Source organism: Maniola jurtina, chromosome 25, assembly GCF_905333055.1.
Source record: "Maniola jurtina chromosome 25, ilManJurt1.1, whole genome shotgun sequence".
Classification (NCBI taxonomy): domain Eukaryota; kingdom Metazoa; phylum Arthropoda; class Insecta; order Lepidoptera; family Nymphalidae; genus Maniola; species Maniola jurtina.
Genome location: NC_060053.1, coordinates 6703653 through 6720464, shown reverse-complemented (window position 1 = coordinate 6720464; position 16812 = coordinate 6703653). Strand labels below are relative to the sequence as shown.

Sequence of the window (16812 nt, the reverse complement as noted above, 5' to 3'; positions counted from 1 at the left end):
TTTTCACTCTGTTTCGCGGTATTTTGTCTAACAACCAATAGGCGGTAGTTATTTGCGTGATGTGCCTAATCTGGGCCAATCACAGTAGTTTGACGTGGGCACGGGTTCGGAGCGAGCCAATGCTGCATCCGGTGTGTAACGCAGCCACATCCTGCGCGAAAGCCCGGGAATGGGCTAAAGGCGGGCTGACACCTGCGCAGCATCCCTTCAGACGCTCCAAGATCACATCTCGCGAAAAGTAATGATTATTTCGGTGTATGGGCGGCTAGTTCAGCCAGCTCCCGCCGCGGCGCTGCTTTCGCTCGGGAGTGGGACGTATGTACCTCGATATAGAGGCCGAGATAAAACGTAATTTTAGTGCTGGAAATTGAAAAATTGCGGATGTAACGCGCGACAAGTAATTTAAAAGAGACCGTGGTTCATTTGTCTTGGTCTAAATCCGAGTGCGTTTCGAGTTCCGCCGCGTACGGGTGATACGGTCCGCGAATGTGCCGTCGTCCATATTACCGAGTGATCTTTCACAGTGGGATGGAAGATAGGATTGAGTTAATCAGTTAGTGTTGTGTTGTTTCTATTAACTAAAATGTGCGCGTTCCCTTCGCCAGTGTTTTCGTCGTTCTGGCGATATTCCAAACGTGTACGATGCTTCGTAATCGTGACCAGTCGCGGCCACGGCACTCCTTAGTGTGACGAGTGACGACGGAGAGTGATAACTCCTTGCTAGACTATTAGACTGTTTGTTATGTATCAATCGTGCACTGGTAAAGCAGCGCAAGATGCTAAATATCCCAAGGCGGATACCATCGGCCGCTCGGTTCGCAGACTTCGCACCCCACGCGAAATTAGCCTGAAAAACACACACGCACCCTAATGGCGGTAGACAAGTTGGTGATTATCTTCATTATCCTCATCATACTCGCGTTAGTGGGATCTGACAACGATGTGGAAGCGAAAGATGAAACGCAGAAGGCCTTGGAGGAGAAAAGGGAGCAGCGATCGAGATCCGCGCTGCCGGAGCCCGTACGTGGATCCTTCCAGAAACTGAGCAATCTCATGAATAGAACAGAAGTCGCCAACAGCAGACGGCGAAAGCAGAACCTTAACAAAATCTTCGAGATGAATAGAAGACAGAACGACGACATGATGAATGATAACGAGGGAGCGATCGCCGTCAAACAAAAAACGTTTCCCGACAACGATACGAACTCTCTAGCGGATAAAATCAAAGTTCTAAGAGTCCAAGACGTCTCAATTTACGTTCCCTCTACAGACAATACATATGTTCCCCAAGTTACGGGGGTTTTTTGTAATTTCGAACGACATAACGGCACATTGGATATGTGTATGTGGCAATGGAATACGACTGTTTCAAGTCATGGACTGGGTTTTAATGTCATGAACTCTGCTGATATCATGGCGATGAATGAAACCACGAGGGGTCTGTACTTCTCCGGCCCAGCTACGGATGCGGATGGGAACAAGGAAGGTAAGTTTCAAGGTCTCAAAGAATTGTGGAGTTCGCAACAGCTTATGTGGATTTGTAAAGGAATGTGCACTTTACTGCTGCTTTTTTATTGGAAACTAGCTGAATGCCCGCGACTTTGACCGCGTCCCGCGAGAACTCTCTTTTCCCGTGGAATTTCCAAAAAGAAAATTTCATTTATACCTCGTCATATTGAATACAAACACAACAAAAACAGAATTATCCAATTTGGTCCAATCGTTCTCAAGTTATGGCGTGATTGCAATAAAACTTAAAGCTAGCCTCGAATTACTACACAAATGATGCCCGCGTGGAATGGTGGCAAGAATACTGGCTGCATTTCCACGCTGGACAGCCAGGTTGATCCTTTGCGCAAAATATGAGCCAGCTCTATCACCAGATGAGGCTAGTAATCGCGGTGAAATGTATCGTAATTTTTTTTAGCACTAAGACTCCATGGCCCCAGGGTCTCCACGGCAAACGAAACAAAAATTGTGAAGGAAAGAAAGGAATTGTGGAGTTAGCAACAGCTTATGTGAATTTATAAAGGAATGTGCAATTTATCGTCGCTTTTGTCTTGTTTGCTGAATGATTAATTTATCTTTTTGTTTGTGGACTTGTTGCTTCATGTTTTTTATTTTTACCTTTACCTCCATACTAATATTATAAATGTGAAAGTGTGTCTGTCTGTCTGTCTGCTACCTTTTCACGGCCCAACAGTTTAACCGATTCTGACGAAATTTGGTACAAAGTTAACTTATATCCCCGGGACGGACATAGGCTACTTTTTATCCCGGAAATTCAAAACTTTCCCGCGGGATTCCTAAAGACCCATCCGCTTAACCGATTTGTAGCTACCGAGGTAGCTTGCGTCCCTGTAATTGACATAGGCAACTTTTTATCCCGGAAAATCAAACAGTTCCCGTGGGATCTTTTAAAACCTAAATCCACGCGGACGAAGTCGCGGGCATCCTCTAGTACTTAATATTATCACTACCCATATTATAAAGTGTGTCTGTTTGTTGGTTTGTTCTTCAATCACGTCGCATCGGGGCAACGGATCTACGTGAATTTTTGCATGGATATACTTAGTTAAAGACCTGAAGAGTGACATAGGCTACTTTTTATCCCGGAAAATCAAAGAGCTCCCACGGGATTTCAAAAACCTAAATCCACGCGGACGAAGTCGCGGGCATCAGCTATCTAGGATTTATAAAGATGGGTATGTGAAATTTTCTGCTGCTTTTGTCTTGTTTGCTGATTTGTTGCTGTATGTTTTAATTTCTGCTTATGGATTTTTAAAGGAATGTGAATTTGCTGTAACTTTTGTCTTGTTTGCTGAGTGATTATTTTTTATTTGCTGATTTGTTGTTCATGTTTTTTTTTTATTTCTGCATCAATGGATTCATAAAGGGGCGTATTTGCTGCTGCTTTTGTCTTGTTTGCTGACTTTTTGCTGCATGTTCTTTATTTTTACCTCATAGGTACTTAATATTATGGATCCATAAAGATATGTGAATTTTTCTCTTGTTTGCTGAATGATTGTTGACAATCTCTCTGGTACAAAAGTGAACTCTATGGGCGGGAAATCCTGGGTTAGATTCTCGGTAGGGATCATTTGGAAATTTATATATTTATATAGCTTATAGGTCTGTAAGCTACTGTATAATAGTCAATAGATGTAAGTAATAAGTAACCTTTAAACTATGAATTTTTAGTTAAACCCACATCAGCAACTAAAGGGTAAGAAATCAGAAAGGTTAGAGGTTAGTTTAGTTAATTCAGAGCCTCAATAGCTCAACCGGTAAAGGAGTGGACTGAAAACCGAAAGGTCGACGGTTCAAACCCCGCCCGTTGCACCATTGTCGTACCTACTCCTAGCACAAGCCTGACGCTTAGTTGCAGAGGAAAGGGGAATATTAGTCATTTAATATGGCTAATATTCTTTAAAAAAAAATTTTTTTTTGGTGTAGGTATAGTGTGCGCTAAACAAGTAGCCTATCTGAACATGACGCGTTATAGTTAGGTATGACTGCGCATTACACAATAATTATACACGTGTAAATTAAAAATTTATAACACCCCCGACACGTGAAGGTTACAGTAACTTGAAAAGAGCTGCTAACTTTCAAACGGCTGAACCGATTTTCTTGGATTATAGCTAAGAACACTCTCGATCAAGCCACCTTTCAAACAAAAAAAACTAAATTAAAATCGGTTCATTAGTTTAGGAGCTACGATGCCACAGACAGATACACAGATACACACGTCAAACTTATAACACCCCTCTTTTTAGGTTGGGGATTGACAAGATTAATAAACAGCACTAAAACCCGACTACTACCCGCGAACTTTCGTTAGATAGCGATAGATTAATTCATCCAAGCGATAGAATTTTGTCCTCTTTCATTTGATATCCCACTCGATAAAATAGCAAAGAAAATTTTTGGAGTCCTCCACTTTTTGGATGTACCTACTTACAACATCCGTCAGATCGATTTTTTCGTATAAAATGTAGCCTATATCACCCAGACCATAATAACGAATCGATTGACACCTCATTCATCAAAATCGGCTCAGTAGTTTAGGCGCTACGGTGGAACACACTTAAATATAACCTTAGATACATACAAAGACTGCTAAAATCATAACCATTCTTTTTGGGTTTGCCGTAGTCGGGCAAAAAACAAACTTCAACCGCGTTGACATCCGAGGGTAGAGTAACGGCCCCTAGCTACGGCCATGTATCCTCATGATCAAACCCATTGCTGGGTCACTACTGAGCAAAAGTCTCCTTTCAAAATGAGAAGGATTAGGTCATAGTCCACCACGCTGCCCAACTAGGGATTAGCAGACAGTGTGGATACTGCTTTGACTAAAACCCCAGTGGGCGTACACCTTTACAAATGAAGCAGCTGTTAAGTGCAGGCTTAGCACGAGTTTGCACAATATATTAACCATGTTGATTAAAAATGAAATTAATTTCGAAGGTCAAAAACATCACAGTAAAATGAACTCAAGAGAACTTGTTTTAAGATTCAAAATCGTTCATCTACAACCAGCGGCTAAAAGCCCCAATAATTCAAAAAGTCCCATAACATCATTTTTGGGGTTCTGTAGTAAAACACTTTAGCGTTAAAGTAAAATGGACTTTAATTGGCTTATTTTAAGCTCAAGTTCGAACATATACTTACCTGCAGCCAGCGCTATAAGCGGAAACCTTTCAGAATTAAAATCGGTGATACTTACTTAATTTTTGACCTTAAGGGGCCTGCCCGTGAAATTCAAATTTTATTTAACTTTAACAACACTATTCTCACAAATTAGTCGATACTAGAACTAATTTCTTAAACTGGACCTTTTCAAGTAAAGATTTTTTTATAAACCTGTGGGGATGATACTGCCATTGTCGCAATTAAAATACCATAAGCCTACGTTGTCGTATTAGTTTAAAAATTGCGAAAAACCAAATTAAATTTGAATTTCGCTGGCAGGTCCGTCGCTTCCACCTTAACTCATAAATTTTTAGGTTCATTTAACTTTAACGTTATTGTCTTTAGATGGTCAAATACGTTCGAAAACGTTGGTAACGTTGGTGAGATGAAATCTCTTGCTAGGCACACAGTTTCATAAAGAAAATTGTAGTCAATTGAATCCAACGATATATAAATGTCCCACTAGATACGCCACTTCATAGTAATAACATGTTCCCACGAACATCGGTGTCCGCACTCCTGTTTATTAACCGACTTCGAAAAAAGGATGAGGTTCTCAATTCGTCGAAATCTTTTTTTTCGTAATACGCTTTAGACGCAGTCCGTTTACGATTAGTACGATGCCGTGTAGAAACGATCAGGATCTAATGAAACTGCCGAACACCTTCCAAGTTAGCTCACTTCCATTATCACTTAACATCAGGTGAGATCGCAGTGAAGGGCTGATTTGGGATCGGAATAAAAAAAATACGTGTTGTTACTATGAAGCGCCGTATCTAGTGGGCATTCATATCGCCGATTGAATCATTAAATGCACCCACGCGAGACGACTTCCTTACGCCTTAAATAAGGGCGTTCACTTGGCTTTAACCGGGAGACTAAAAAGAAGGTAAAATGAAAAACCCGGTCAAGTGCGAGTGGGACTTTTTTTAGGTTCCGTACCTGAAAAGAAAAAACGAACCCATATTGGATCACTTTATTGTCTGTCTTTCTGTCCGTCCGTCCGTCATGTCTGTCAAGAAAACCTCTAAGGTACTTCCCGTTGACCTAGAATCATGGGTGTGTGAATGGATGTGAAGTGCATTTATCCCACTTGGTTTAGTTATCTTACTTTGAAAATTGAAACACAATTTAATTTTTTTTCTATAATGTAACCACAAATTTACGGTTTTCGGATTTATACCTTTACTTGTGGTATAAGACCTACCTACCTACCAAATCTCATGATTCTATGTCAACGGGAAGTACCCTATAGGTTTATTGATAGACACGACAGGCAGACAGACAACAAAGTGATCCTATAAGGGTCCCGTTGTTCCTTTTGAGGTATGGAACCCTAAAAAAATACAAAGGAACAGTTTTTGAGGTCCCCCATCAAGTTAGCGTCCTCGTACCCTAGGTACATACCCCTAAGGTATTTAACTCAGTAACAGACAAAACTGTACGTACCAATACTAATGAATGCCAAACGTGTATTTTCAGACGCGTTCATTGAGTGCGTTCGTGCTAAAACACGAGGAACAACGCCTTTGTTTTTCATTACAGTCTGGCTAAAATAGATTTGCCATTCAGAATGGTGGGTAGATACGTCTATTTTGAACTCTAGTCTTGCTGAATACTTAGCATTGTCTTAGTTACAGTGCCCTCTGTAAGGTTGAAATCTATAAATCGCACTTTAACTTTGCTTAGACTTAAGTTTCAGTTAAAACGAGACAGATTTATGCAAGCGGTATAACGTAGCTGAGCAAATGTACAGTGTAACAATAGCTTATATAAGCACATTAATGTGTATCAATGTGACATGAAATAAAAGTCAGTCCTATTACAACCATCGACTCGTTCACTCATTTCTGCACCACCTGTACCTAACCTTAGATGCTTATATAAACTATTGTTACACTGTACACAAAGTCAAAGTGCGCTATACCTATAGATCTTAGCCTAAGACACTTTATACGGCGTTTCGTGAACAAGATATTTCCTTTTGTGGGATTGATCCTTAGAACACAGAACTTCTGCGGTGTTTCCATTAGATTACAACATGGGGTTATTCAAGGGGCGGACCAACAAATTTCTGAAAGGCCGGCAACGTGTAGGCGGTGCCTCTGGTACTGCAAATGTTCATGGGCTGCGGTAATCACTTAACATTAGGTGACTCGCCTGCTCCTTTGCTCGCTATTTTATTTAAAAAAAAGAAGAAGATTTGAATTTATAGGGACTTAAAAAGTGAACTAAGTAGGTACACTCTCTATTCGCTAACAGTCATCGTCCGATGGGACAGAAATTCGACATGACAGGAGAAAGATCAGGCGCAGGACCGACAGTTTTACCGTGCTTTAACCTCGGATGACAAAACGCTGTTGAAGTTTATTTATAAGTAATGTTTATCTCAGTTCTTTCAATAGTCTACTCTCGGATGACAAAACACGATAACTCGCAACAATGTTGCATAGGTTGTCACATTTTATCAGGACACTAGCTTATGCCCGTGACCTCGTCCGCGTGGACTACACACGTCTTACAAACCACTATTTTACCCGCTTAGCGGATGTCTACACATAATATCTACCTGCATGCCGAATTTCAGCCCAATCTGTTCACTAGTTTGAGCTATTTATTTATTAGACGGGACTGTCAGTCAGTCAGTCACCTTTTAATTTTATAAGTATAAGTATATCAGGGGACTTCGTCTGTGTTGGTGTTAGCTGGCGGGCGTGCTCTGCCTTTTTGGAGTGTTTTTTTTTTTTGTTAAAACTGACTGGAAAGCGCTCTAAGGGGGTGCCGTGCGTGTGTCGGCGAGCGCCGGCACAGACGGGGTCCATACTTGTATAGTTTCCTTAACTTGTTACAAATAACTACAAACTTGACATTGGCTAATCTTTGTAAAGCCAGACGAGAGAAGAAAAAAAAAAAGTATATCAGGGGGCACGTTAGTGCCCCTACCAAGACGAGCCAAACGGCTTTAGATTACGCGTATTTTAGGTGAACTCTTCTAGGCACGGTATATTTCTCGGGTCCCGTGACTATAATGTCTATATAATATCTATGTATAATGACTATAATAATATTAATATATTTAAAAAAGAAATTCATCAACTTTTTTCGTAACATTCTTCTTTCATCTTTATTTTTTAAATACTGTTCGTATATACATAAGATTTAATTTCTATGCATATTTGTCATTTAAATACTTAATCTCATGTAGTAACCACTTTATATTGTAAATATTATTGTAAATTTTTATTAAGCCTTCATGTTAAAAATTCTATGTATATCTTGTGTAATGTATATTTTATTTAGGTATAGTATTGCTGTGTACACCTATTAGGGGTTGTCACTTAGATTAGGATCTTTTGTTTTTTTATGTTTGGACCATTTTTAGTTACAACCTGTTGTGTGTACCTTTGAATAAATAAATAAATAAATAAACTAAGTATACTAAGTAACCACGGCCAGTTGACAATTGAGGAAAGCTATTATAGTCAAAATGATTCTTTGTTCCAGGCCACTTCCTGTACCTCCCAGTGGATCCTACGATGGAGAACATGGTGATCAAGTCACCGCCTTTCCGAGGACTATGGGAGTTCTGTAAGGTAAAGTACCCTAAGCACGTCCTATAACGAACAGGGTTGGCAAAAAAGTTATTTTTTAACCCCCGACCCAAAAAGAGGGGTGTTATAAGTTTGACGTGTGTATCTGTGTGTCTGTGTATCTGTGTATCTGTGTATCTGTCTGTGGCATCGTAGCGCCTAAACGAATGAACCGATTTTAATTTACTTTTTTTGTTTGAAAGGTGGCTTGATCGAGAGTGTTCTTAGCTATAATCCAAAAAAATTGGTTCAGCCGTTTAAAAGTTATCAGCTATTTTCTAGTTTTCTTGTAGAAAAGAAGTTAAGATAACCCTTAGGTTCATAATATTCAAGTGTCAATTGACAAATGTCAAGCTGTCAAGATGGACGTTGCCTAGATATACATAATTACTTATTTGAAAATGATTTGTCGGGGGTGTTGAAAATTTTTAATTTACACTTGTTATATAGAACAAAACATTCTGTTTAAAACAGGTTTAAGAAAACTGTTTAAAACAGTATTTTTTTTTAAATTCAAGTTTCAAGATTCTTTATTTGCAGAAACATTTTTTACAAGGAGATGTTATTAAGTACATATTGTCCAGTAGAAATGTTTTTAACGCCTTACATAATCAGGCATGCAAAATTAGTACAAAGTACAATTCATATTTAACCTAAGTACCTATTCTTTAAATTTCAAAAATTCATCTATAGTGTCGAAGCACCTTTCTATTAGCCACTAAAGTTTATAAAGTTTAAAATACGTGTTTTAAAACATATTTAAAACTGTTTTTTTTTTTAATTTTTCTATATGAATATTGTGAAAACCTGAACAGTGACATAGACAACGTTTTATCCTGGAAAATCAAAAAGTTCCCACGGGATTTTTAAAACTTAAATCCACGCGGACGAAGTCTCGCGCAGCAGCTAGTTTACTATATTTCTCTCTATCACACAGTTCGAAGCGCGCTTACATCAGAGCAAGATGCAAAACGCCAGCATCCGATTGGTCTCCGAGTCCACCACGTCAGGAGTGCAGTGGATTTTGCAGGAGGTTGCTGGAAACAACTTTGAATTGTAAGTTTACTAAGTAGTCTTTGTACATTTACTAATTCTAGGTCATACCTATATACCTACTTCTTACGATTGATATGAATAGATTAAATAAGGTTTTACTTAACTTAATCCTGAAACTTAATCGCCAAAATTATGATGTTGTAATTTACAAAATAAAACGCCCTTCCTGGATCAGTGTTGGAGCTTAATATTTTCTACGTTGCTTTGAAGGAAGTTTTTACTTTATCTATTCGTATAATCTAGGAAAATAGAGTTTTTTAATATTGTTTTGTGTAGAAAAACTTAACAAATGTCTGGTCCCTAGCTGGCAACCAATGAGCTTCATGATCGGCAAAGTGCAGCAGGAAGTCCGTATTATCATCGAGATAACCCGGCCGAGTCAAGTGAGCCTCTCGGCGGCTCTGCCACACATAGCGGTAGACAACATCCGCATGGTGGAGTGCTTGCCCGAGCCGCCCGTGTTCAATGGCGAGTGTCAGAACCACCGGCTCAAGTGCAACATCATGAACGTAAGAACCTTCTCTCTCTCCGCGTCTGTCGCCGGCCGAGTCACGTGAGCCTCACGGTGCCTTTGCCGTACATACGAGTATAAAACAATATTATGAACGTAAAACCCATTTATTTCTCTCTCTGCGTCTGTAGGCACTATGCTCTTTATTTTTATTCAGAAACAAATTAGCCCTTGACTGCATCTCACCTGGTGGTAAGTGATGATGCAGTCTAAGATGGAAGCGGGCTAACGTGATGCTCGAAATAACCCAGCCGATTTATGTAAGTCTCGTGTACTAGTTTGGGAAAGGTCTCAAGGAAAGAAGAAATAGATATTGCTTTAAGATTTGTTTAATTCATTTTATTTTTCTGAGGCTTCACTAAGGTTAACTTTAGCTGTGCATAAATTTGTCATTTTAGTACGAACTGGAAAACATCGTGATTTTACATTCATAAGCATTTCACACATACCTAATGAGCATCCATATAATATTGGCAGATAGTTAGGTATTTGCGTTACTCATGTGCACTTTTATTTTTACAGAAAAATGTTAGTTATTACAACATATTACTTCATAAGAAATTGCTTTATTTTGTAGTTTTTAACGTGTTAATCAGAAAACATGCTTAAGTAATCAAAAATCCTTTTTACGTTTACCTACCGAAGGTACCTTTTTTAGAGCAGCCTGGTATTAGGTGGGTTTACCCTACTTTTTTCTATCAAAACCAAATTCAATATGCTGTGATAGCTTAGTGGTTAGAACGTCCGTCTCCTAATCGGAAGTCGGGGGTTCGATACCGGGCATGCATCTCTTACTTTTCAGTTATGTGCGTTTTAAGTAATTAAATAATCACTTGCTTTAACGGTGAAGGAAAACATCGTGAGGAAACCGGCATGCATGAGAGTTCTCCATGTACTCAAAGGGGTGTGAAGTCTGCCAATCCGCATTGGGCCAGCGTGGTAGATTATGGCCTATACTCTTCTCACTCTGAGAAGAGACCCGTGCTCAGTAGTGGGCCGGCAATGGGTTGATCATGATGACCCTACTTTTTATTTACTTTGCAGAAGGAGTCGTGCATCAAACTCCAGCAAGTTTGTGACCTCGTCAAAGACTGTGACGATGGGAGTGACGAGCATCAGAATTGTGGTAAGTACGGCCGGCCTCAGAATTCGAGTAGCAATTCCGCGAAACTATTGCATCAAAAACCTGTCGCACTTATGACCTTTTTCTATAAACACGCCACACACACCTAACACATGTGCATATAATCATTAAGGTACTAAACGACTTTCAACCTTTGACTGTACATTTTTGAACAATTTAGGAAAGTGACCTACTCCAAAAATTAAAAAAAAATTGTAACTCCAAAAATTGCAAAATTAAAAACTCTGCATTTGAATTGCGAAATAAGAAAACTTTTAGTACATTTTCAAAGTTTTCGTTTCAAAGTGACCTAACTCTAAAATTTCAAAAATCTCAAAACTGGTGAAATGAGAAAAACCTTACATTTCCAAAGTGACCTAGTTAACTCTGAAAACTACAAAATTAGAAACATTTTACATTCAAAAGTGATCTAAGACCAAAAATTTCATAACAGGCGAATCTTTACATTAAATATTAACATATTTTAAGCTGTAATAAGCGAATTAATATTTTTCCCCTTTTTTTTCTACAGATAAAATGCCTTACGGGTCTTATTGCAATTTTGAGGTGGACGCCTGTGGATTCGAAAATGTACCACAGTAAGTATTCATTCGTACCCTAGACTAAAATTAGCATAATAATACAAAATCACTCCCCATATAAATGCGAAAGTGTTTGTTTGTTGGTCTATTGGTTTGTGGATTTGCTGGTTTGTCCTTCAATCACGTTTCAATGGAGCAACGGATTGAGGATTTTTTGCACGGGTATAGTTAAAGACCTGGAGAGTGGACATAAGCTACTTTTTATACTGGAAAATCGAAGAGTTCCCACGGGATTTTCAACTAAAATCAGCCGATGAAATTGTCAATGCACTGCTCAAACTTCGGATAGATTGGGCGTGCAAATAGCTATTATGACTTAGACATCCGCTAAGAAAGCATTTTTGATAATTCGACCCCTAAGGGTGTAAAATAGGGGTATGACATTTGTAGTAGGGATGTTATGGATATATAATTTCGGATCCGGATATGGATATGGATATTGGTAAAAAATAATATCGGTTTCGGTTACGGTTATGGATATTAAATTATTTCGGATTATCCGATAGTTTCGGTTACGGATATTAATTTTTTAAGGAACTGTAAAATGTGAACTGATGAAGGTGTCGCATTCCAGCGGAGTGCACAGTTAATTCGTACGAGTGTAGTATTTTGTTAGACTCCGCCCTATCCGAAACTATCCAAAACTTTTATTACGGATTCAGTTACGGTTACGGATATTTTTTTATTTCGGATATCCGATAGTTTCGGTTACGGATATGGATATCCATAACAACACTAATTTGTAGTCCACGCGGACTAAGTCGTGGACATAAGCCAGTCTATATAATGACAAACTATACAACTACTAAAATGATAGGTAGGTAGGTACATAGAAATAAATTGATAAACTACACGCCAACCTCTTTCCAGGCCTATCCTGAAATGGTCGCGCCACAGTGGACCAACGCCAACGGATAAAACTGGACCAAATTACGACCACACCTGTGGACCACCGGCCATTCACACCACGGCCAACCCTAGAATACCATTCTCACCTTCCCATATGAACTATACTGTCGCCTGTTTAGGATACTACTTCTTTGTGAATATGAATGTGACTGGTCCAAATAAGGAACGAGCAGATTTCGCGTCCACTGCTGTGATGAAGACCGTCATATTTAACCCACCTCCCAAAGTCCATGGGGATATTAACTCAAGATACTACAATTGCTGTATGGTGAGTTCTAAACCTTTTTTAATTTTTCCAAAAAGGTTTTTTGGCATGTATCCCGAAAGTGATTGTCTACAATCCACATAACCTGAGCTACCTACTTTCTTTTATTTCTTTCATTTCACTAGACTTTAATTTCAACTAGATAAGTCAAGGCTTAGTAGGTATGTTGGCAGATCTATCAGTCTGGTAAGTAAGACCAAAAATATAACTTTCTCCATCCAAATCTCTAAGATCTTCTTTATCAGTTTATCACTTGAAGAGAAGAGATTTGTAACCCCTCTTCTGGTAGAAATATCTTTTAGAATTTTAGTACCTATCCCGTTTTTAGGATTCCGTACCTCAAAAGGAAAAAAGGAACCCTTAGAGGATCACTTTGTTGTCTGTCTGTCTGTCCATCAAGAAAACCTATAGGGTACTTCCCGTCGACCTAGGGCAGCTAGGTAAGTTTTAGAGCACAAGTAAAGGAAAAAATCCGAAAACCGTGAATTTGGGGCTAGGCATCACAAAAATAAAATAAAATATGTTCACGAAAGAATTAATTTACTAAATCATATTATATAGATGGCGCAGTCCGTCATTAACTTGCCGCTCTACATAAAAGTGTTACGTATATCTCGATGCTACGGAACCATTCGTGTAAGCGTCCAACTCGCACTTGACTGCTTTTTCTACATACTTACATACTGTTCAGTGTATTGAAACTGTATTTGTCCAAACAGATAAGGTTCTACTACCAGCAAAACGGGAGGAACTACGGGTCGCTAAGCGTTGACGTGGTCGAGATGACTCCGAGAGGCAACGTCACCACTTCTCTATGGTTCTCCACCAAAGACAAAGGGGAGAACTGGTACCGAGCTGCCATCTTCCTGCCAAACATCACTAGACGGTGAGTGGACTCTTAGAATTTTCATAGAAGGATCATCATCATTATCATTATCCGATGGATGAACACAGATGGGCAAAGTTCTCTTGTAGGGGCTTCCACACGCTGTCTGAATCCAGAGGCTCCTTCTGTCCATCCGTCCGTCCGTCAGCAACGAATCGCTAATCTGAAACCGCTCTAAGAAAGGATTTCCAGAAATTCCTCTCCAATGAAGTCGTTTCAGCTAGTTAAAACTTAAAACCAATCTTTTTGTTACAGATACTATTTCCTCTTCAAAACCCGTATGGGCATGAGGATATACTCCGACTCAGCCATCGACGATTTCTCGATGGCCCCGGAATGCTTTGGACTCAACATCAACGCCACAGAACTGGGTGATTACAACTACTACGATCCAGTCTTTGAGGAGAAGACGACGCCGCATCCTGACTTTACTGATGTCCAATGTAGGTTTATTACTTAGCAGTTATCTAGCTCCTTCATAGTTTTCTCCGTTATCAGCATATACTTTCTCTACATTAATATAACTTTAAATATAAAAAACCCCCGACACAAAACCTCTTTAAGAAAACTAGAAAACTTTCAAACGGCTGAACCGTTTTCCTTCGATTATAGCTAAGAACACTCTCGATCAAGCCACTTTTAAACAAAAAAAAAACTAAATTAAAATCGCTTTATTAGTTTAGTAGCTACGATGCTACAAACAGATACACAGATGCACACGTCAAACTTATAACACCCCTGTTTTTGGGTCGGGGGTTAAAAAATATCGGATACTAAGGGTGAGATCTATTATATAGAGCGCGCTCTGCCTTTGCTTAGACTTAAGACAGAGTTAAAACGAGACAGAGCTATATCTCTCACATAAATCTGTCTCGTTTTAACTCAATTTTAAGTCAGAGCAAAGTCAAAGTGCGCTTTATAGATTTCAGCCTTAGACTCAGCCATCGATGATTTCTCGATGGCGTTCGATGGCTTTGGACTCAACGTCAATGCTACAGAGTTGCGTGACGATGCCTTTTAGATACTGACTAAAAACTGCCATACCCCTTCCAGGTTAGCCCGCTTTCATCTTTGACTTTCATCACTTACCACCAAGTAAAAAAAAAGATTAACCAAGTTAATTTTCCAGACTACCGCTTCACAACCTGTAATGCAACGGGTCGCTTTGGCCCCAATCAGACGATGTGTGACATCGCGTACAACAACACTCCAGTCGATGTCACAGTGCTACACGCGCCGCCTTACGAGGGCATCCAAGTCTGGGAGGTGCCTAGCGAAGGGCTTTACACGTGAGATTTTAAAATTATTCTATAGTCTATTTAAAATTATTCTATAGTCTATTTAAAATTATTCTATAGTCTATTTAATTAATCAAACTCTGACTCTTTTTAATTTATGACCAGTTTACAATGACCATATTGGTTACATTGAGCTTCTTAACTGGTGACATATTAGTGGTTTATTGATGACATTTTCATACTTTGTTCCTTAAGCATCGTATTCAGCGTGAGACCTATTAATAATGTACTGGTAGGAGTTTTTGACGTGACAACGTCTTATAATTCGATAGAGCCGGCTGCACGCACGAAAAAACTAACTCATGCGGCGTTACCTCGCTCTGAGGCGTTCCATGTAAGGCTTGGAGTGCAAGCGAGAGCGCGGAACGAGCGACAAAGAAGCACAATCGGCCTTTGTTGTCACGTTCAACTATCGTCAGTAAACCGACTTTACAGACAACCAATTTTTTTTGAGTTTATGACCAGTTTACAATGACCATTTTGGTTACATTGATCTTTTTTACTGGTGACATATTAGTGGTTTATTGATGATATTTTCATACTTTGTTCACGGTAATATACAGATAATATTACCGTGCTTTGTTCCTCAGCATCGTAAGTCGTAACTCGTATTCAGCGTGAGACCTGTGAGGAGTTTTTTTTTGAATAATAAAGCAGTGGGTCCCCAGATCTTAGATCTTAACTATGAGTCACACTTTTAGGTACTTAAAAATTCGTTTTCTTGATTAGGATAATGGCAACGGGGGCGTCGGGCGGGCTGGGCTCGATGTGGGCGGGCGTGTCGCACGGCGCGCAGGCGCGAGGCCTGTTCGAGCTGCATCGCGGCGAGCGGCTCTATATGCTGATGGGGCAGCAGGGAGCGGCAGCCTGCAAGAAGGTTTGTTGCTCATCAGGATAATGGGGGGGGGGGGGGGGGGGGCCGTCGGGCGGGCTGGGCTCAATGTGGTTCTATAATGTGCTGCATATGCATAGAGGCTTAGAGTGAAAAAAACTTTTCAGGAGGAAGAAAAAACTGCGTGCTGTAAAATTTTCGTATGGCATCTATTATGTTTTTTTATTAATTAAAACACTAAATTATACAGCAACAGCAAGATAAACTCAAGTAAGCAATTTTTAAATATGAAACGAAACGTTCGTTCCAAGGTTTTCACGCCAAACTGACAGACTCGCTGTATTTACGAGTTTCTCATTTAATGTCATAGATGGCGTTACGAGTATCGAATGAACAAATTAGTCAGATCAGGATGTGCGTTGCGAGGTTTTCTTCCTAGAAACGCAATAAAATTAATTTGAGCAAAAATGCATTCCCGAGGTTTTCACTCTAAGACGACGATATGAGGATTCCAATTCAAATGCTCAGGTGGTTGGAACGGGTAAAGTTATATCTTTAGATAACGTAAATTGGGTCTAAGTTGTTACATAAATGTTTTTCATCCTTTCTTTTTTAGCTCAGGAAGAGTATAGTCAACCGGGTGCACTATAGACTGTTTTATAAATAAAAATCAAAATTGACAAAATATTTCAGGCATGTCAACTCATGGATTTTATACCTCGTAAGGACATGGATATGTTAAGACTAAGTAAGATTCCACTAAGAATAGCTGGCACGAAACTCAACATCTACACTTTTCTGTTAGCTTATTTAGCAACGACCTGAGCATCCATTTCTTATTTCTAGACTCTATCAGCCCAAGAGAGTCAGGAGTGCTCTCGCCGGGAGTCGAACGAGACGTCTCCAATGTTCACGAGCAAAACACACGAAGTGCGAAACACTCAAGTTACTGATGGTGGAGGCGGTGGTGGAGGGGCCACTTATGTGTTCTTGGTAAGTGTGTGGTTTTCCTATAGAATAGAGCTTATCAATTTACGATGGG

The 16812-nt window shown here is 39.6% G+C and overlaps 1 protein-coding gene across 3 annotated transcripts in view; it reads left to right on the top strand.

Moving 5' to 3' along the window:
- Positions 1-21: 21 nt before the first annotated feature.
- Positions 22-16812, top strand: part of LOC123878043 (ALK tyrosine kinase receptor) — a 35696-nt gene continuing 18905 nt past the window's right edge. The window contains exons 1-12 of one of the 3 annotated variants that reach the window (XR_006798731.1): positions 22-1486; positions 8203-8291; positions 9226-9344; positions 9649-9853; positions 10900-10981; positions 11511-11577; positions 12451-12757; positions 13474-13640; positions 13896-14083; positions 14770-14929; positions 15668-15815; positions 16617-16763. Coding sequence is in view for 2 of the 3 variants with exons in the window: in XM_045925063.1 (XP_045781019.1) it covers positions 871-1486; positions 8203-8291; positions 9226-9344; positions 9649-9853; positions 10900-10981; positions 11511-11577; positions 12451-12757; positions 13474-13640; positions 13896-14083; positions 14770-14929; positions 15668-15815; positions 16617-16763 (2295 nt within the window). In the remaining variant the exon portion in view is untranslated. The remainder of the gene's footprint in view (positions 1487-8202; positions 8292-9225; positions 9345-9648; positions 9854-10899; positions 10982-11510; positions 11578-12450; positions 12758-13473; positions 13641-13895; positions 14084-14769; positions 14930-15667; positions 15816-16616; positions 16764-16812) is intronic. The other 2 variants (XM_045925063.1, XM_045925064.1) reach the window with 2 other exon arrangements.